Source organism: Phocoena phocoena, chromosome 3 (genome assembly GCF_963924675.1).
Source record: "Phocoena phocoena chromosome 3, mPhoPho1.1, whole genome shotgun sequence".
Taxonomy (NCBI): Eukaryota; Metazoa; Chordata; class Mammalia; order Artiodactyla; family Phocoenidae; genus Phocoena; species Phocoena phocoena.
Genome location: NC_089221.1, coordinates 42,047,907 through 42,070,050, shown reverse-complemented (window position 1 = coordinate 42,070,050; position 22,144 = coordinate 42,047,907). Strand labels below are relative to the sequence as shown.

General features: G+C 41.2%; 1 protein-coding gene and 1 pseudogene across 1 annotated transcript; both read right to left on the bottom strand.

The window, feature by feature from the left end:
• Positions 1-3,485: 3,485 nt before the first annotated feature.
• LOC136120159 (AP-2 complex subunit mu pseudogene) lies at positions 3,486-4,797 on the bottom strand (annotated as a pseudogene).
• Positions 4,798-15,107: 10,310 nt separating this feature from the next.
• On the bottom strand, positions 15,108-15,818 carry HSPB3 (heat shock protein family B (small) member 3). The gene has a single exon (XM_065875122.1). It carries the CDS (start codon positions 15,677-15,679, stop codon positions 15,230-15,232), a length of 450 nt encoding a protein of 149 aa, XP_065731194.1. The 5' UTR covers positions 15,680-15,818; the 3' UTR covers positions 15,108-15,229.
• Between the last annotated feature and the right edge of the window lie 6,326 nt (positions 15,819-22,144).

Here is a 22,144-nt window from a genome sequence, read left to right as displayed (position 1 = left end):
TTGATTCTTCTCGGCGTACAATAAGTTTTGGCATATCCATATTATGAAGTACAATACTGCCATTAGAATCACGTCCTAAACAAAAACTTATTGACATGCCCACTGAAAATAAAGGTGGGAATTTTATATACCTTTTGTAACTTGCTTTCCCTCCTTAAATTTAGTGAGCATTTTTCCACTTCAGTCAGTATTTTTCTGGAAGATGATTTTTATTGACAGTATAGTGTTTTATAATATGGATAGACTTTAGTTCGTTTAACAAATTTCTTACATTTTCAATACTTCAAAGTAAAGAATGCCCCACAAATTTTTGTGCAAGTTTTTATTGTATCATTAGAGTAAATTCTTTAATTCTTACTCTTCTACTTCTAAAATTATACTGAGCCTTAACATACTATCTGGCAGAAAGATTGTGCTAATTTATGGTACAAATCAGCAGCAAAGAGGTATTGTTTACCATACTCAGCAACACTGAATATCATCATACTTTTTAGTCTCAAACATAGACTAGAAAAAATCCCAAAAATTGCAAATATTCCTTAATTTATAAAAATTTCCTTTTATGTTCTCCTATTTTTTTGTTTTCTTTCTGTTTATTTGTTTAAAGATGCCTTTTTTGTGCCAAATGAAGAATATATAGGTGGATACATCATTCAGAGTTCCGAGGGGAAACAAGAAGCATACTTAGCTTGGATTTTTAAAAAATATATAATAAAGTGATTATTTACAGAGATGTGGGCAGGGCTGAGGGACCAACAAAAATGTTGAGGCACTGTGATATTGGGATTTCTAGTAAGAAATATATAGTTGGTCTTAGTCTCCATTTCTGTTACAAAGCTCCTAAAATCCTTGGAGTTTCCTAGGTGGGGAGAGTCACAGAGTTGTCTTTTGTTAGGTTAATGGTGACTTTTGGAAAGCCCCTTGGTAACCTAGGATGGGGGCTGATGCCAGGGGAGCCAATCATGTGGTTAGAGGTTTGGAAAATTTTCAGTCCTCATCCCTGGAAGAGGAAAGGGGCTAGAAATTGAATTCAATCACCAATGGCCAAGGATTTAATTAATCATACCTATGTAATGAAACCTCCATAAAAACCCAAAAGAAAGGGGTTCAGAGAGTTTCCACGTTGGTGAACGTGTGAAGATTCAAGGAGAGAGGCAAGAGAAAGTATGGAGGCTCCTCACCCTTTCCCCATACCTTGTCCTATGCATCTCTTCCATCTGCCTCTTCCTGAGTTATATACCCTTTTATAATAAACTAGTAATCTAATAAGTAAAATGTTTCTCTGAGTTATCTGAGCTGCTCCAACAAATTAATCCAACACAAGGAAGGGGTCATTGGAATCGCCAGTCTATAGCCAGTTGATCAGAAACACAGGTAATAACTTGGGATTGCAACTGATGTCTGAAGTTGGGTTTAGAGGAGCAATCTTGTTGGGCTGACCCCTTAACTTGTAGGATCTATGGGTAGATAGTGTCAGAACTGAGTTGAATTTTAGTATACCCAGCTGGCATGGCAGAATTGCTTGGTGATATGGGAGAAACTCCCACACATCAGAATTGATGCAGACTTATAGGCACCCAGAGACCAGTAACAATGGGAAGTCATTACCCCCTTGAGCCTGAGGAACAGGGAAAAGGAAACAGAACTATTGGTCCATTGTGGGCTGGAGCCAGAGGAGAGAGGGAAGCCTCATCAGAGCTGCTGACAGACGGAGGCAACCTCTGCCAGAACCTGGAATAGAAACAGCAAGAGTCAAAGATCAAAAATACTCCAATCTGTCTGTCATTCCACAGGCTGCTGTCTTGCTGGTGCTGTCAGTTGGGTAAACCCAACTTGAAACCAGAGAGCTGTCCCCTGGGGGCACAGAATAGGGCAGTGAAAGGCGAGAGAATAAAGAATAACCAGCACAGTGGATATTTATGGGATTTTTTTGTGTTTTATATTTAGTACTTTTAAAATTCATTTGTAATTTTTCTTTTTGATTGTAGTGTGTAATAGAGATAAGCTTTTAATTTAATTTTTCTAGATAACTACAGTTATCTTAGGTGCTTATATTGAATCATACTCTTATTTATCAGCTACCATTATCAAACTAAATTTTTATAGTGGGATTCTGTTCATTGTTTCCTACTCTGTCCCATTGATTAATTTATTTTTGTGCAATAACACAGTGTTTTAATTATCGTAGCGTGACAATATGTTTTAACATTTGGTAGAGCAGCTCCCAAGTGTTCTTAAGTTCTGATGAAAATTATTGGGAAAGAATAGCTTTGAAAACTGAGGGGAAATGTCAAATATAAAAAGCTTTGTTATTCAGATATGTTTTGAAATGGATACTGCTAAGTGGTATGTGCAAATTCTAATTCTCTAATATGGGATCTTAATATATATTACTAGATAATACAAGGAGATTTTTTTTTCTGTTTCGTTATATTCATTAGTTTGTTTTATTTTTTAGATTCCACATATAAGTGATAACATACAGTATTTGTCTTTCTCTGTCTGACTTATTTCACTAAGAATAGTACCCTCCAGGTCTATCCATGTTGTAAATTGCAAAATTTCATTCTTTTTTATGGCTGAGTAGTATTCCACTGTGCATATATACCACTTCTTCTCTATCCTCTCATCTGTTGACTGACACTTAGATTGCTACCATATCTTGGCTATTGTAAATAATGCTGCTATGAACATTAGGGTGCATGTATCTTTTCAAACTAGTGTTTTTGCTTTTGTTGAATATATACCCAGAAGTAGAATCGCTGTAGCATATAATTCTATTTTTAGTTTTTTGAGGAACATCTGTACTGTTTTCCACAGTAGCTGAACCAATTTGCATTCCCACCAACAGTGTACACATCCTCGCCAACATTTTTTATTTGTGATCTTTTTGATGATAGACATTCTGACAGGTGTGAGGTGATATCCCTTTGTGGTTTTGATTTGCATTTCCCTGATGATTAGCGATGTTAAGCATCTTTTCATGTGCCTGTTGGCCATCTGTATGTCTTCTTTGGAAAAGTGTCTATTCAGGTGTTGTTGTTTTTTTTCCATTCTACAGAGTTTATTAGGTTTATAACTGGATGAAGTCACACATGTACAAAATGAAGCTCACCCTATCCCAAAGCAGAGTAGGAACTGAGGGCTGGGGATCCATTTCTGGCCTTTGGGGGAGCTCTAAGGTGAGGGGCAGCCAATCCTCCCACTCCAGAGAGATGTGGCCACAGGGGAGGGGAGCAGATGGGGCCCACCTGGCTTTGGTCGCAGAACTCAGAGCCTGGCATTGGGCTAGGGCAGGCAGATGCATGGAGGAACAGGAGCCTCAGAAACCGCCCTCCCCAGGGAGCCCCGCTTGCAGTGTGGTTGGTCCAGACCTAGACTCGGGCTGGTGCAAATGGAAGGCAGCAAAGCAGGAGGGAGGAGACACTGATGTGTGGTGGTAGAGGGCACCCAGACCTGTGGAACGGGGGTGGTGGGGAGGCAGGCTAGCTGCCACTAGGCAGCTGGTAGTGGGCCTCATAAATGCCACTGTGGCCAATGTAGCGCACCCATTTGATGACATCATGGTCGCTGTAGTCCAGCTTCGGTTCAGACACCTTCAAGTAGCGCACCTTGAGGCCAGAAGGCACGAATGGCACCTCAAATTTCATTGAAATGGGGGGTTGAGCCCATCTCTTCTTGTTGTTGGTGGACAGAAGCTCAATCGTAGCACTGATCTGCTATTTCTTCATGACTGCCATGCACTTGATCTTCCACATGATGGTGTTCTCGCTGGCCTTGTACTTGGCCTTCCCCTTCATACAGATCACCTGCACCCCACTGGTGTTCAATGGGGTTGGGATCCTCACCTTAATCTTCTGAGCCAGTAGTGAGGGCTTGAAGTTGGACTTAATGACCACCTTGACCTTCAGCTTTGTGCGTCCCACTTCCCGAACTAGCAGGATCACTCAGAAAGGAAGGATGATGTCCTTGGTGGTGCTATACCTCATGAGCTCAAATTCTCCGTCTGGTGGGATGAAGCTGATGCTGCGCTCCGAGTCAAACTTGCTGAGTCGCACACACTGGTGGAAGGTGCTGTCGTCAATGGCAATTGATTGCTTCCTGCTCTTGCTTGTTTCATCAGCTGTGCCTGTGCCCTGCTTCTCAATGACAGTCTTGTCATTCATCCCAAACTTGCACTTGGGCATGCCACTCGGGTAGCTCTTCATCACCCAGCCTGACACATGGGCACTCAGCACCTGGCCCTGTGGGAACATGAGGAGGTTCACGCTCTCCAGCACATCCAGGAAGAGCTCGTTCTGGCTATACTTGATGCCCTCCCGCCACCAGACAATCTGCCCAGTGTGATCTGAGACTGCTCTTTTTTGTCTGATGCTGGCTCTTGATGCCCTGCTGGGTGATGAAGGTTTTCAGCGCACCTGTCTCTGAGTTCTCTGGATAGCCAAAGTCTAGGATCTCATCCAGAAGCTGATATATGCACACAAAATTGTTCTTGATGTTCTCTTTGCTGATCTTGCCAAAGTAGGCAGCCATTATGTCACACATCTTACAGAGGAATTCGAAGACCATGGCAGCACTGACATTCTGCTTGGTGACAGTTGCCAGCCAGATGTTGGACCACTTAACATGAAAGAAACTGGTGCGAGCAATGTTGGTGATGGGGCTGCGTACCCGCTGCCCAGCATGAATAACATTGACCCGAAAGGCAACCGCTGCGTTCCTCCCAATGTCATCTCGGTAGACTTGGGTGATGAGCACCTCACCCTTGTGATTATAGACGAATAAGCCTCCAGTCATGGCAGCAGCTCAGTCTCCGCGGCCCATCTCTCTGAGAACAGACCTGGTGTCTGCGGCCCCCTGCTCAGCCGGCCTGGCCACTCTTCGGATCCCAAGATGTCCGCCTGCCCCCTGCTCCCATGCCCGCTGTCTCGGCTTTCACTGCAGTCTCTATTCAGGTCTTCTGCCCATTTTTAATTGGGTTGTTGGGGGGTATTTTTGATATTGAGTTGTATGAGCTGTTTATACATTTTGAATATTAACCCGTTAGTGGTCATATCATTTACAAATATTTTCTCCAATTCATTCGGTTGTCTATTCATTTTGTCAATGATTTCCTTTGCTGTGCAAAAGCTTTTAATTAGCTCCCATTTGTTTATTTTTTCTTTTGTCTCCTTCCTTAGGCGATTGTTCATATATATTCTCAAATAGAAAATATACACATGGATTATTTTCATATATACATAGTGCATTTAAGAAAAGTTACTACATACTGGGTCATGAAGAAGGTCTCGACAAATTACAAAGAATGGTATCATAGAGACCATTTTATCTTACCACAATATGTTTTTTTGTATTTGTCCTTGAAGTTAGAAAACATTAATAAACAGGATTTTATAAACATATACATGCAAACATACATACTCATATTTTAAACAATGCTAAGGAAATATAGAAAAATATAGTTACTTAGAATCATTTACTTTTCAAATTTAAAATACTTCTCTGTTATTTTGTGGAGAACATCTAGCCAACTCAATTGCTAACACAGAGTTATTTTCAAAATATAATGTCTAAGCTATTAGCCAGCATAATGAACCAACATTTTAATTCTTCTTTCCAACTAATTATTTGAGAAGCTCTGAAGAGAACAGTGGTCATTATTGAAAAAAATGATTTTTGTTAAGCTTGAGTGAATGATTATTAGGTATTTTGGATTTTTTTTTACCTGAAGTTGTTATTTGTGTTTTTTGAAATCACTCTTTGGATGTGCTAAGACCCATTAACAGCAATTTCCAGATCATCACAAGTAGGTGAGAAATAAGATAAGGTCAGTTTGGACTTGGGGAGATCAGTGGAATCAAAATCTTCTGGACTTCCAGGATTGGTCCACTATCTTCAGAAAAAGAAAAATCCAGAGAAGTTTAAGAGGACTGACTTTGCACCTAAGCAGATTAAAAATTAGATCAAAATATAAGGTGATATTACAGTCCATAGTTTGAAGGCAGTGTAGATGCTGTAAGACTGTGTGATTTGCCTGGCACCCTCTTCCTGCAGTTCTGGATCTGAGGTTGTTGTGGCTACAGACCCTGTGTACCTTCTCACCTGCCCTCTTTTATTTGAAAATATCCCCTGCCTCCCAGACCGTGATGCTGCCACCTTTGCCAGAGCCTTTGTCTAGCCTCCTTAGGTAGCTGGAGTCCAAGTGGAATCCCTGAGGCTGCACTCCTCACCCTGACCGAGCCCTAATCATGCCGAGTCATCCTTCTGCTCCTAGCCTGGGTGAAATGTCACACCGTGGGGCATGGGGTCTGGTTTTCTGAGCAGCCACTAAGGGGTTGGATGATATAACTCAGAGTGTAGGAAAGTCTACTCCCTGTGAGTTGAACCTTGACTGATGAGATATAGGGGCAAATTCCCTTTCCTTTCTTCCCTGTGGATTGCTCTAAGATTTGATTTCTTCCTGAAAATTTTCTGGAGAAGTTCCAAGTGCTGAGCCAACATCCCTGCCCAGAGCCTGCAGTCTCTTTGTAGTTCATTGTGAAACAGTGGCCACCAGGGCAGCACATCGCATCACTTTGTTTCCCAGTTTTTCTTGCTTCCTTCCCCCTATTTCTTCACCTTTACCATCCTGGGCTTACACGCCCCAAATAAACTGTCGGCTCTTCAATCCTTGTCTCAGGCTGTATTTTGTAGAAAAGCTTCCCTAAGAGAGAGCTATGGCAACAGTCCTCACTTTACTGAAGTGCTGGAGTTTGCCACTGGACCCCAGGAGTCACTCTCCACTTTTCTCTGCCCTGGGAGGTTGTTGAACTGTATTTACAGGAAGCCCGCACCCTCTGGCTACCAGATAAGTCCAGGCAATCGGGTGCCCTGGTAGGAGACTGGAGGGAGAAAGCATTTATTCTCCCGGTGCCTATGAGGTCACCTTGGGCTGGTCCCTCAAATAAAAGTTACAGCTGATGGTCTCCTCTATCTGACTTTCTTTTTGATTTCTGAGACCTGCTTCCTCCTCTCATCCCTTGGACCGGGGGACCTAAGAGCTCCACAATGCTCCCCTCAGGTTATGACACTGCCTTGTAGCTCCTCTCCACCCTGCTCACTCCTTTGTAATTAGTGTCTTTATAACTAAATTATTCTAATTTGAATTATTCCAATTTAACAGTGCCATCTGCTTCCTGTTGGGGCCAGTAGTGAAAAGGAATGGTTAAATTATAATACCGTTTATCTGTGTTGCGATAGTGCATAGCCATTACAAATCAGTTCATGTTTGCTAGCAAAAGAAAGTAATGCACTATTTTTTTTTAATCACTTAAGAAGTAAAGCAGGGGGAAGGGATAAACTGGGAGATTGGGATTGACATATACACACTACTGTATATAAAATAGATAACTAATAAGGACCTACTGTATAGCACAGGGAACTCTACTCAATACTCTGTAATGGCCTATATGGGAAAAAAGTCTAAAAAAGAGTGGATATGTGTATATGTATAACTGATGCTCTTTGCTGTACAGCAGAAATTAACACAACATTGTAAATCAACTCTACTCCAATATAAGTATTTAAAAAAAGAAGAGAAGAAGAAGTCAATCAATCAGGGTTCTGGCAAAAACAAACAAACAAAGAAAACCAGGAAGAATTCCATCTCCTGTGTTGATGAAAACAATCAATAAAAAAAATCTATAATAGGAATAGAAAAGAGTTTTATATGAGCCAAACTGAGGACTATAGCCTGGAAGACAGCTTCTCAGATAACCGCTACAGAGAACTGCTCCAGAGAATCACGTATTTCAACACAGTTTTATATCTTGTCAGAACCAAGAACATCAAATAAGTCAGGAATCCATTCATTCAAGGTTTCAGAAAAACAGATACATAGCGAGTCAGTATGGCCTTGGCCCCTGGGAAGGGAGTCTTATCATCAAAGGAGTTCTAGCACTGGCAGGCCAGGAAGGGAGGCATTTGATCTTTATTTTTAACATGGACATTCTTTTTTTTTTTTTTTTTTGCGGTACACGGGCCTCTCACTGTTGTAGCCTCTCCCATTGCGGAGCACAGGCTCTGGACGCGCAGGCTCAGTGGCCATGGCTCACGGGCCCAGCCGCTCCGCAGCATGTGGGATCTTCCCAGACCGCGGCACGAACCCGTGTCCCCTGCATCGGCAGGCGGACTCTCAACCACTGCGCCACCAGGGAAGCCCGGACATTCTTTACTTCTAGTCAATGTGCCTTTTTCTTTAATAATTAAAGCAGATGTACAGTGTACATTTGATAGGGTACAAACAGGCTGTTTTAGTTAGCAGTTAAAATTCAGGTAAACTCATGTATTAGCCATGACTTCACCATACCTCAATATGTGAAAATTTCTTTTATCTCCTGAAAAGGACTTTAATGAAGGAATCACTTATGGGAGAGCAGGCAAAGTAAAGGGAATCAATAGAGGTTCTTGAAGCACCAGGAACAAGAAAAGGCAGAGAACATCACCACCCCAAGTGCTGAAGGGGCAAAAGGATTAGAATGCTGGCATCCAAGTCCTGGGGGAAAGGTTGTCTCTCCAGAGCTCCTGTCCTGGGAGGATGCAGGTCCTGCCAGAGCCTCTGTCTGCAGCAGACTGTTAGTGGGGAAAGAAATGCCCTGACATTTCTCCCCTCCTGCCCACTGACCACCTCTCTCCAGCCCCTCTCTGCAGTCAGTGCCTCCCATTGGCTGAACCCAGTTGGAGACTAGAATGACGTGGCTCATAGGGGTCAGCCTGCTTGGGCTCAGACTGGGGCTAAGAAGGGCAGAGGATGGGTCTGGGTTAGTGGGAGGTGGGAAGGGCAACAGACAAGAACGAGTATGATCAGGATATCAAACTCCTTGCAAAGACCCATATATATACTGTCTATAAGAGACCCACTTCAGACCTAGAGCCACATACAGACTGAGAATGAGGGGATGGAAAAATATATTCCATGCAAATGGAAATCAAAAGAAAGCTGGAGTAGCAATTCTCATATCAGACAAAATAGACTTTAAAATAAAGACTATTAAAAGAGACAAAGAAGCACACTACATAATGATCAAGGGATTGATCCAAGAGGAAGATATAACAGTGTAAATATTTATGCACCCAACATAGGAGTACCACAATACATAAGGCAAATGCTAACAGCCATAAAAGGGGACATCGACAGTAACACAATCATAGTAGGGACTTTAACACCCCACTTTCACCAATGGACAGATCATCCAAAATGAAAATAAAAAAGGAAACACAAGCTTTAAGTGATACATTAAAAAAGATGGGCTTAATTGACATTTATAGGACATTCCATCCAAAAACAGCAGAACACACTTCCTTCTCAAGTGCTCATGGAACATTCTCCAAGACAGATCTTATCTTGGGTCACAAATCAAGCCTTAGTAAATTTAAGAAAATTGAAATCGTATCAAGTATCTTTTCTGACCACAACGCTATGAGACTAGATATCAATTACAAGAAAAAATCTGTAAAAAGTACAAACACATGGAGGCTAAACAATGCACTACTAAATAACCAAAATATCACTGAAGAAATCAAAGAGGAAATCAAAAAATACCTAGAAACAAATGACAATGAAAACATAATGACCCAAAACCTATGGGATGCAGCAAAAGCAGTTCTGAGAGGGAAGTTTATAGTAATACAATCCTACCTCAAGAAACAAGAAACATCTCAAATAAACAACCTAACCTTACACCTAAAGCAATTAGAGAAAGAAGAACAAAAAAATAACCCCAGAGTTAGCAGAAGGAAAGAAATCATAAAGATCAGATCAGAAATAAATGAAAAAGAAATGAAGGAAACAATAGCAAAGATTAATAAAACTAAAAGCTGGTTCCTTGAGAAGAACAAAATGGCTAAACCATTAGCCAGACTCATCAAGAAAAAAAGGGAGAGGACTCAAATCAATAGAATTAGCAATGAAAAAGGAGAACTAACAACTGACATGGCAGAAATACAAAGGATCATGAGAGATTACAAACAACTATATGCCAATAAAATGGACAACCTGGAAGAAATGGACAAATTCTTAGAAAAGCACAACCTTCCAAGACAGAACCAGGAAGAAATAGAAAATATAAACAGACCAATCACAAGCACTGAAATTGAAACTGTGATTAAAAATCTTCCAACAAACAAAAGCCCAGTACAGATGGCTTCACAGGTGAATTCTACCAAACATTTAGACAAGAGCTAACACCTATCCTTCTCAAACTCTTCCAAAATATAGCAGAGGGTGGAACACTCCCAAACTCATTCTATGAGGCCATCACCCTGATACCAAAAGCAGACAAAGATGTCACAAAAAAAGAAAACTACAGTCCAATATTACTGATGAACATAAATGCAAAAAACCTCAACAAAATACCAGCAAACAGAATCCAACAGCACATTAAAAGGATCATATACCATGATCACGTGGGGTTTATTCCAGGAATGCAAGGATTCTTCAATATATGCAAATCAATCAATGTGATAAACCATACTAACAAACTGAAGGAGAAAAACCATATGATAATCTCAATAGATGCAGAAAAAGCTTTCGACAGAATTCAACACCCATTTATGATAAAAACCCTCCAGAAAGTGGGCATAGAGGGAACTTACCTCAACATAATAAATGCCATATATGACAAACCCACAGCCAACATCGTTCTCAATGGTGAAAAACTGAAACCATTTCCACTAAGATCAGGAACAAGACAAGGTTGCCCACTCTCACCACTATTATTCAACATAGTTTTGGAAGATTTAGCCACAGCATTCAGAGAAGAAAAAGAAAGAAAAGGAATGCAAATCAGAAAAGAAGAAGTAAAACTGTCACTGTTTGCAGATGACATGATACTATATAAAGATAATCCTATAGATGCTACCAGAAAACTACTAGAGCTAATCAATGCATTTGGTAAAGTATCAGGATACAAAATTAATGCACAGAAATCTCTTGCAATCCTATACACTACTGATGAAAAATTTGAAAGAGAAATTAAGGGAACACTCCTATTTACCATTGCAACAAAAAGAATAAAATACCTAGGAATAAACCTACCTAAGGAGACAAAAGACCTGTATGCAGAAAACTATAAGACACTGATGAAAGAAATCAAAGATGATACAAATAGATGGAGATATATACCATGTTCTTGGATTGGAAGAATCAATATTGTGAAAATGACTATGCTACACAAAGCAATCTGCAGATTCAGTGTAATCCCTGTCAAACTGCCAATGGCATTTTTCACAGAACTAGAACAAAAAATTGCACAATTTGTATGGAAACACAAAAGACCCAGAATAGCCAAAGCAATCTTGAGAAAGAAAAACGGAGCTGGAGGAATCAGGCTCCTGCACTTCAGACTATACCTCAAAGCTACAGTAATCAAGACAGTATGGTACTGGCACAAAAACAGAAATATGGATCAATGGAACAGGATAGAAAGCCCAGAGATAAACCCACGTACATATGGTCACCTTATCTTTGATCAAGGAGGCAAGAATATACAATGGAGAAAAGACAGTCTCTTCAATAAGTGGTGCTGGGAAAACTGGACAGCTACATGGAAAAGAATGAAATTAGAACACTCCCTAACACCATACACAAAAATAAACTCAAAATGGATTAAAGATCTAAATGTTAAGCCAGACACTATAAAACTCTTAGAGGAAAACATAGGCAGAACACTCTATGACATAAACCACAGCCAGATCCTTTTTTTACCAACCTCCTATAGAAATGGAAATAAAAACAAAAATAAACAAATGGGACCTAATGGAACTTGAAAGCTTTTGTACAGCAAAGGAAACCATAAGCAAAATGAAAAGACAACCCTCAGAATGGGAGAAAATATTTGCAAATGAAGCAACTGACAAAGGATTAATCTCCAAGATATACAAACAGCCCATGCAGTTCAATATCCAAAAAACAAACAACCCAATCCAAAAATGGGCAGAAGACCTAAATAGACATTTCTCCAAAGAAGATATACAGATTGCCGACAAACACATGAAAGGACGCTCAACATCACTAATCATTAGAGAAATGCAAATCAAAACTACAGTGAGGTATCACCTCACACCAGTCAGAATGGTCATTATCAAAAAATCTACAAACAGGCTTCCCTGGTGGCGCCGTGGTTGGGAGTCTGCCTGCCGATGCAGGGGACCCGGGTTCGTGCCCCGGTCTGGGGGGATCCCACGTGCCACGGAGCGGCTGGGCCCGTGAGCCATGGCCGCTGAGCCTGCGCATCCAGAGCCTGTGCTCCGCAGTGGGAGAGGCCGCAAAAGTGAGAGGCCTGCGGACCGCAAAAAAAAAAAAAAAAAAAAAAAAAAAATTTACAAACAATAAATGCTGGAGAGGGTGTGAAGAAAAGGGAACCCTCTTGCACTGTTGGTGGGAATGTAAATTGATACAGCCATCTGGAGAACAGTATGGGAGTCCCTTAAAAAACTAAAAATAGAAGTACCATATGACTCAGCAATCCCATTACTTGGCACATACCCTGAGAAAACCATAATTCAAAAAGATACATGTACCACAGTGTTCATAGCAGCTCTATTTACAATAGCCAGGACACGGAAGCAACCTAAGTGTCCATTGACAGATGAATGGATAAAGAAGATGTGGCACATATATAGAACAGAATATTACTCAGCCATAAAAAGAAACGAAATTGAGTTATTTGTAGCAAGGTGGATGGACCTAGAGACTGTCATACAGAGTGAAGTAAGTCAGAAAGAGAAAAACAAATACCATATGCTAACACATATATATGGAATCTAAAAAAAAAAAAATGGTTCTGAAGAATCTAGCGGCATGACAGGAATAAAGACACAGGCATAGAGAATGGACTTGAGGACATGGGGATGGGGAGGTGTAAGCTGGGACGAAGTGAGAGAGTAGCATGGACATATGTACACTACCAAATGTAAAATAGATAGCTAGTGGGAAGCAGCTGCATAGCACAGGGAGATCAGATCTGTGCTTCGTGTCCAACTAGAGGGGTGGGATAGGGAGGGTGGGAGGGAAACGCAAGAGGGAGGAGATATGGGGATATATGTATACATATAGCTGATTCACTTTGTTATACAGTAGAAACTAACACACCATTGTAAAGCAATTATACTCCAATAAAGATGTTAAAAACAAAACAACAAAAAAAAAAAAACTCCTTGCAAATATAGTCCTAATTTTGTGAAGAGTGATACATGTATTTATGTGCAATAGAAGACTGAAGTAGGAATTAAAAGTAGCTATCTCATGGTCGTAGAAGAATATTAATGGTTTTTTTCTTCCTTTTTTTTTCACCATTTCTATCCCCAACCTACAGCCACAAGCATTTGTACGTTAGAGTAGTATTTAAAGTAAGGAATGGTGAAGATTAGTTGAAAATGTTATCAACCAATAAATGGTTTTTATAATATTTGATCTATTTTCCAAATCAAAAAAAATGGCTGTGTATTACTTTAAAATTTGTCTTAGAAAAAATAAATGTTAATTGAATGATGTGTTTATTTTAATTATAATTTTTAAACATTTCCTATCAGTGGCTCCTGGTGGTAAGAATTTCACAGACGATCTCATCTAGAGTAAGATCAAGGCCACATGAGAGGGGTTTTTGCGTTTGTTTCTCAAAGCACTAGTTTGTGTTCACACTATTCTGTCCAGCAACGGGAAAGAATAATGTGGGACCCATGGTATCTCAGTTCTAATCATATTAGTAGATGCAATCCCATTAATTACCATTAACTTTGTTATGTAGCAGAGGTGGTCTGTAATATTCACTTTGTCAAACAAAACTTGTGATCCTAGAGTTGCATGCACAAACATCACTGCATGGGCCATAACCTCATATGAACATGAAGCTTCAAAATCCTTTCAATTTAATTAGACCGTAAACAAACATCTCTGTTTTCAAAACCACTTGCACAACTGTCCGATTTATTTTTCTGTTGTTTCATATCTCTCGTTTTTGCATGTGAACTACGAATAAAGCACCATAGAGGAGTTCATCAGTATTGTCAGCAATCAGTAGCTACCCTGGTGTCTTCCACACCCAAATTCCTCTTCTATTCATAGCACTGTCCTCAGCCTCACATGGGGTATGGGGTAAAAGCAGCTACTTCCTCAAAGAAATATTTCATATGTACAGAATGAGATAGCAAATCTTTGGAATGTCACAGGCCAGCTGTTGAACACAATATTCCTAATCACCAGTGTGTCAGGCGCTCCCTTGGGCCAAAGCAGCAGTTGGGGGAGATAGAAGCAGCCCCTGTGCTGTAAAAACTCAGACTCCCATGTAAACTCCGGCCTCCGAACTTCCACTGCCTGCCAGGCTATTTAAAGCAAAGGATTATGCAGTGAGAACAGATGCAGTACATTTTGCCATCTTCCGAAATCTAAAATTTTAAGTAACATTTAAAAAGCATAGTTTAAAATTTTTTGAATTCAATAATTGTACTTTTTAAAGTGGCTTCCTAAACTCAATTTATGAGTATGAGTTAATACATCTTAATGTTTCATAAATAGCCACAGAACATATGCTGTGCTTTAGAAAACACTGCAGATAAGATCCAGTTTAGCTTAAAAAAAAAAGAGGTACGTATTTGGAACTTTTAAAAATCAGATTTATATCTGAAAATTCCAATGTAAGTTTAAGGCAGTAACAAATGTAGTGAATCATAAACATATTTCAGACCCAGTTTTCAAATACTGTATTTTAACCTTCAGACTCTATGTTTACAAAGCTCCACTCCACTGTAATAAAATATACTGAAAAGAAAAGCTTATCAAGTGAAGGGGATCACAGCTCTTTTCAGCAATATAAACAGTTTTCATAAAATGGATAAGAATTTCTTAAATTAGTGTGGCTCTTTTGCCATCAATTGTTTAAAATGCAGCTTCTCTGGCATTGTTGGAGTAACGAAGAAATAATTCTGAGTCGTCTCTGTTATCAGACTATGGTCTCCTAAACTGTTCATGTTTCTCAGGTGTAAGAATAGCAACAACTTGAGCTGTAGGAACATATTTAATAATTTTCCTTTCTGAGTAAAAGTAACAAAGACAACCTCAATATACCAGGAACTATGTCTATATTTTTAATCTTCATAAAAATCATTTCAAACGTAGGTAATACACACATTCTCGTGATACCATGGGCTGAAACAGAATCTTCCTCGTGCTGTATGAACAGGCACCGATAAGATTTCACTTGGTCCCAACTGAATCCTTTACTTCCACCACCAGAATTCCGTCGTGACAGAGGATGGCAGACAAATCTTTGGTTTCAGTGCCGTCGGGCAGTTTATACTGTCGGGTGAAGCTTCTTGAGATAAAACCGTGCTCGTCCATTCTGGTTCCATGTTGAGCCTTAATCAGCAGCCAGCCTTCGAAGGTCTGAATGATGATATCTTCGGGTTGGAACTGGACCACGTCCAGCAGGACCTGGAAGCGGGATTCGTCTCTCTGGGGCGGCATCTCTACGGTGTCCACGGGGGCAGGCTGGGCCACCCTGGCTTTCCCCAGGTCCACGGTGGTTGGCCCGGGCAGTTCATATAAAGCGTGATCCAGCCTGCAGTCTTCCAGACCTCGAGCTTCAAACTCCTCCTCGTATCGCACTGGAGTCTCTATGAGATGCCTCAAGATGATTTTTGCCATAGTGGAGGCAAAGCCAGCGTCGAACGCCTTCCGCCCCGGCTACGTTGTCCGTGTTGAACCCTCGCAGTTGCCTACTGACTAGAGGATCTGTTGGAGCCGCTCTTCGCTTATAACCCTGCGCAGACGCAACCCTTTAATTAGGCCTGAATCACAGCGCGGCACACTCCCTCTTGTCTTTTCACTCCTGCTGACAATGAACGGCTATTTATAGGGCATGTTTCGAAGTTGCTTTTAGCACACAGCCTGCTCGAGCTGCCGATCAAGGATTGCCCTAACATTCTCAGTTATCCCTGGCAAGTGTGACTGCCTTGCTTACCGCCAGAGAAAAAGAGAATCAGAAACTGTTTGAGAAATATCTGAGGGAGTGCTCCGTCCTTGTGAACTACAGTGATCTAGCGGATCAGAACAGCCCAGAGATGTGCACTCGTCTTATGATATGAGCTAAAACTGCATTAATCCTAGTCTCCAAGTGCAAAGCTGGGGGGAGGTGAATGTAGCTGTAATTGATTAGGAATTAAGATACACAGGCACACACATTCAAATATCAAACATTCAACAAACCCTCAGCCCTCTGTCCTATATATTTACTTTCACTTCATCCTTTAATCTTTTATACTTAAGGGACATCTGAGCCACGCCATCTGGGTTTGTTACATTTGACTCATCAAAAATGAGATCCTAGGACTAAACCAGACAATGATGTCGAACCTCAGATGGGAGTTGGACAGGCATAGAATGGGGCATCTTAGCAAGGAAAATAGAGCCCCGGGGGAGAGAAAAATGTTAAAGCTTTGAACTATTTGATACTAAAGCCCAGAAAACTAAGGATTAATCTAGTTGCAGCTCTGCTGTTTCATTGGCAAAAATAAATAACATATAATTTCTTAATTGTAATACCTTAACATTAAACTTACGCTGAAAAAGCAGGCGGCAACTCTTTATCCACTGCTATAGAAGGATCTCCAAGACATGTTAGGTATGAAAGAAAAGTCCGGAACAGCATATAATACACTACAATTTATCTTTTTTTATAAGTAGGTATTTGCTTGTATAAATAGAATCTCTCTGAAAGCTGTGTCATGGGGAATGGCAGGTACCTCCTGAGAGGGTAACAGAGTGATCAGGAGGTAGGGGCTGGGGGGAGGCTTGCTTACCACTATAAACACATTTGTGCTTTTCATTTCTGCAGTGTTTATGCAATGCGCATACACTCAAGAAGGTTTTAAACATAGAACAATTCCTCTCCACAGAGGTTAGTATTTTCTAGAATGGGTAGACTCCAGAAAACCTTTCCTTAAAACGCATATCCGTTTTCTTAGAATGAAAAAAAAATCTACAAAAAATAAAAAATCTGAACACAGAAGGGAACTATTTCCTTTAGCTCTTTTCCATTACTCTAAAAATCTGTGTGGACATTTTGGTATATATTTAAGAACATGCCCTAATCATGTTCACACTCAGCTTTTTTGACCTTCGTTTCGCAGGTTGGTGACCCTCAAGGGAAAAATGTACTCTTTGAGATGTTAATGTCCTCTAGCTCATAAAATATTGAGAGATGTTTTCCTCAGTGCCTCTCTGAGTGGTAAGTCAAAAACAGAACTCACTGCCAGTGGCAGGAAATAGATAAGGTACTAAGGATTTGGCTTTAAATTCCTAAAGAGAGTCCCAGCAAAACTGAGAAGAAGATACAGATATCTTTCCATATACTCCCTGTCCCTACACGTGCATAACCTCCCCTATGAACATCCCCGCATCCCCGCCAGAGCGGTACATTTGTTACAACTGATGAATCTACATTAACACATTATAATCACCCAAAGACAATAATTTCCATTTGGCTTCACTCTTTGTGTTGCCCGTTCTATGAATTTGCACAAAGGTATAATTGCATATATCCACCAAAATAGTATCATACAGAGTAGTTTCACTGCCCTAAAAATCCTTTGTGCTCCACCTATGCATCTCCCCTCCCCCAACCCCTGTTCTAAAAAACTGCTGTAAAAAAATGTCTATTTAAAAACCTAAAACTAAAACTCCTCTAACAAAATAAACTCTGTTGAAAAATAAATACTGGAAAGATGCTGGTAGGGTGGACAGAGAAAAACATGTCCAGTTAGTCTTATAGTTTCTTGCCTCCAGGGATCTCTAAAATGGGTAAGAAGGAGCAGATAGGAGTGGTGTTTCCATGTTGCTTGTGTGAGTTGCTGAGGTTAAAAAAGAGTATTCACATTTCCCACGCAAACACCTGAGATTTCTATTGTTTTCCCCAAACTGCCCTTTGACCCTAATCCTACACCTGAACTGCCTTCCTTCTCATCAACTCCCTTGACCCTTTTGGAGAATCTCCCAGGTTTCTGATCTGGTCTCCCTGCCCCCACTCTTACCCTACTGTCCATCCTCCCCATTGTAAGCAGAGCCACTGTTCCAAAGCATAGGATAGAGTACGTCACTCCCTTGCTTAAAAATCCCAACCAGAAGCTTCTCCTTGTAACCAGAATGAAATCCAAAATCCTGACCACGGCCTTCAAGAACCTATTTCTTGGCCCCTGCTGACCTCCTCCCTGCCTCTCTCCCCAGATCCTCTATGATTCAGCCTCACTGGCCTCCTGTCTGTCCTCGAATACTCCAACCTTTTTTCTTCCGCAGGCCCTTTGCACTTGGAGTCCCTTTTGCTTTGAAAGCTCCACCCTCAGAATGGCAGAAGCCATTCAGGATTCAGGTCAGTTGTCATCTCTTCAGGCAGGTCTTTCCTGATCATCTAGCCAGAGTCTTCCTCCTGTCACTTCCCTATTTTATCTCCATCGCCATTATCAGCATCTAAAACTATCTTACTTCTGACTTCCCTGGTGGGCCAGAGGTTAAGACTCTGTGCTCTCACTGCAGGGGCCACGGGTTTGGTCCCTGTCTGGGGAACTGAGATCCCATATACAAGCTATGTGGTGGAACCGCACCCCCCCCCCCCGAAAAAAACCAAAATCCAAAGTCTTGGGACTTCCCTGGCTATCCAGTGGTTAAGACTCCGCGCTCGCACTGCAGGGGGCTCGGGTTCGATCCGTGGTCAGGAAACTAAGACCCCACATGCCGCGCAGCCAAAACAAAACCAAAAACAAACAAAAAAACTACCTTACTTCTGGATTTAAATGCCAGCTGGGGAAGACAGCCAATGGCACTTTGAGGTCAGAAACGTAGGGGTCACTGCTGTAGCCCCAGCATCTAAAACAGTGCCTGGAAAGTGTTAGGAAAAAGAAATAATCCAACTGTTACAAATTTTGTGCTTTTCATTCAGCTGGCCCTCGATGTCACTTGGCCATCCTTCTGTGTATTTCGATCAGCTTCTCCTATTTCTCCAGAGTGGAGATGGCAAACTTCTTCCTCTCCTCAGGCCTTCCCTGTGCCCTGGGTCTCTCTCTCCCAGCTGAGGGGACTTGCCTCCACGTTCACGCCCAGACGTCTGAGCAGGGAGAAGCTGGCTGTGCTCGCATCCCCTCTGCTCGGGATTCCCTTGTCCCCTCCATCCTCCTCTGGGCTTCTGTCCAACCACTTAGCCCTTTCTCGATGTTCTCTAGTCTCTCGGTGTCCACAGACTCCTCTCCATCAGCCTAAAGTCCATTGTGCCCCATCTTTCTAAAACAAAACAAGACCTTCTAGACCTTATGTCATCCCCTAGCTAATTATTCTATCCCCTCCCAGCCCAGCTCCTTGAATGGTAGCCTGTATTCAACGGTCACTCTCCACGTTGCTGCAAAATAAGTCTGCCCTCAATGAGGTCAAAGGCAGCCTCGTTGCTAAATCTATACTTTAACCTTATTTACCTTAACCTCTTCAGCATTTGACATAAGCCTCTTGATGGAAAGAATACAAACTAGTTTTGTCTTAGTGCTGTCAAGACGACAAGTAGAGTTTTATCTTATCCTATTCCATGCATTCTCAATGGGGCAAAAATCTGTTCTTATGGAGCATAAAAAAAGAAAAAAAATCCATATTATCTAAGATTTTTTTTGAATTGTATTTTATTTATTTTTTATACAGCAGGTTCCTATCAGTTCTCTATTTTATACATATCATATTATCTAAGATTATACCAAATCTTAGCTATAGATAATGGATTATGACTCTCCAAAGGGCCCAAGTACATAAACAGACATAAAGATATCTGTGGTATTAAAATTTCATCAGGGAGAGGGAGGCGAAATCAGGTGAAAAATGTCTTGAAAGACTCCTGGGGGGTGGAGGGATGGAGCAATAATTTTAAAAAGGTGAGAGACACAGTTCTAGTCAGCTTCATGAATTGCTCATCCAGACCCCAATGGCCCAGGGGCTCATTTGGGGGATTTCAGTACCAACTAGGCTTGGGGTCTGAGAAGGTTCCCTAAAAAGAATGATATCTCAGTCTGGATAAGCTGACAGAGGGGGACAAATGGAGCTTTGGAAAGGGAAGGGGGGATTTGAGTGTTCCCAGCAATAGAATGGCACATTCCAGGGCCTGGAGCCAGAAGAGAACCTGTGATTGGAGGACAAAAGGACAAGGTGTAGCCACAATGCAGACCACAGAGTAGGGAGCGGGAGAAATGAGGCTGGAGAGGTGAGCCTTGTATGGCATTTTTGTTTTCGAATATCTACCAATTGTTCTAAGAGTGACACCAGAATCCTTGTTTTAGAGTAAACACTCTTTCTCCTTGTAATCAAAAGGCCTATTGAAGATTTTGGGGTTTTGTTCCAAATTAAAGTTTAAATTTTATTCTGGAATATAGAAGCTAACTTCATGAAGATCCAGATCAGTGCCTTTTTTACTTTTCTGACTATACGCACAACAAGAAACATACTCAGCATCACCAGTGAACACACGTATACACATACTGGGTACCAAACCCTTAGCTTTACTACATGTGACGCACTCTGATGGGCTCAGTTTAATTCCATTTAGCTTAACAGTGAGCCTTGCAACTCACCAAATGGATTTCACAGCCCACAGTTTGGGCAACACTTAGTTAACTTTTTCCATTATTAAGTAAGGTAGTTTATCATCTTTGTGGGATGAGTTACCCCTCTACGGGGAGACTGTGATGGTCTAGACTGGCGTTTCTTCTGCGGCTGCAGTGAGACATTGAGTAGGTAGGAAAGCAAGAGGTGTAGTGAGACCAGACAGCATGGCTTGTGTCAAGTGCTGAGAGGTTAAGGAAGATAAGGATGGAAGCACAGACTTAGCAGTGAGGGTGCCTTTGACTTAAGGAGAGTCAGAGGCAAAGTCGGGCAGAGGTTGGACTGCAGTTGGTTGGGTAGTGCATATTGCAATTTCAAGGAGCTGGGTGGGAGGGAATGGAAAGGATTCACTAGAGGCTGACATGAGGTCTGGAAGGCTTGTTTTGTTTTGATAAGATGTTTTTAAGAAAAGTGACTGTTAGTTTGATGGAAAGGAGAGAACTGGTTAGCAAGGGGCCCTGAGGGGCCATGGTTGATCGAGTCTGAGAGCTCGATGGCCAATATCCTGCTCTAAATATTCCTTTTAAGCAAAGTAATTTCCTTATGTCATCCTCAAATCATGAATAAGATTTTTGTTCAGCATTTCAGCTTGGTGTCAACTAGTCTTTGGGGGAATTAAGCAAGGGATTGTACCAGGCTTTAGGGAAACAAGTGCAAAGGGCCTCCAGTACCTGAGGAAAAAATAATGAGACAGAAGCAGATGATAGCAGCAGTCTGGAAAGAGATAAAAGTGACAACCAAGTTAGAACATAGACATCTGCCTAAGGGAATCCTAAAAATATTTGAATGGTAATTTGATTGGACCTTGCTGCAATCTTGGAGACCAGAGTCAGCTCTGGAATGTTAGCCTTACGGCCATGAAGGAGATCACATTTTAGATAGAAGCCATAAGTGCAAACACATTTTAACAGGGTTGAGAGGATGGAGGAGGTCATCTTCCCGAGACACCACTTCCATCACATCACCCTTCCTTAGATCAAGTACTAGCAGTGGTTCTAGGCTTTCTCACATGAAAACTGTTTGGTTGTACATTCTGATCTCGACTATTCTTTCTAAATCTACCTTTATGGAATTTCCTCCATCATATATTCCTAACTCTTTGGTCTGGGAGTCATATTCCCCACCAATATGACCAAAAAGGTAGATGTGGAAGCCATATTTTCTGGGGCTACAGTATATGATCCCTGTCCTCTAGACTCACTGTTCTGCTGTCCTCCAAACACTCCTGCTTCTCTCTTTTTCCCCCTCATGCTATTTCTTGTAGTCAGGATGCTATAGTAGGCTGAAGAATATCCCCCCTCCGCAAAAAAAAAAAAAAAAAAGATGTCCGTGTCCTAAACCCTGAAATCTATAAATGTTCCCTTATATGGCAAAGACTTTACAGATGTGATTAAATTAAGGATTTTGAGATGAGATTTCCCTGGATTATCTGGACGAGCCCCAAATGTCATCACAAGAGAAAGGAGGCAGAGGGAGATTTAACAC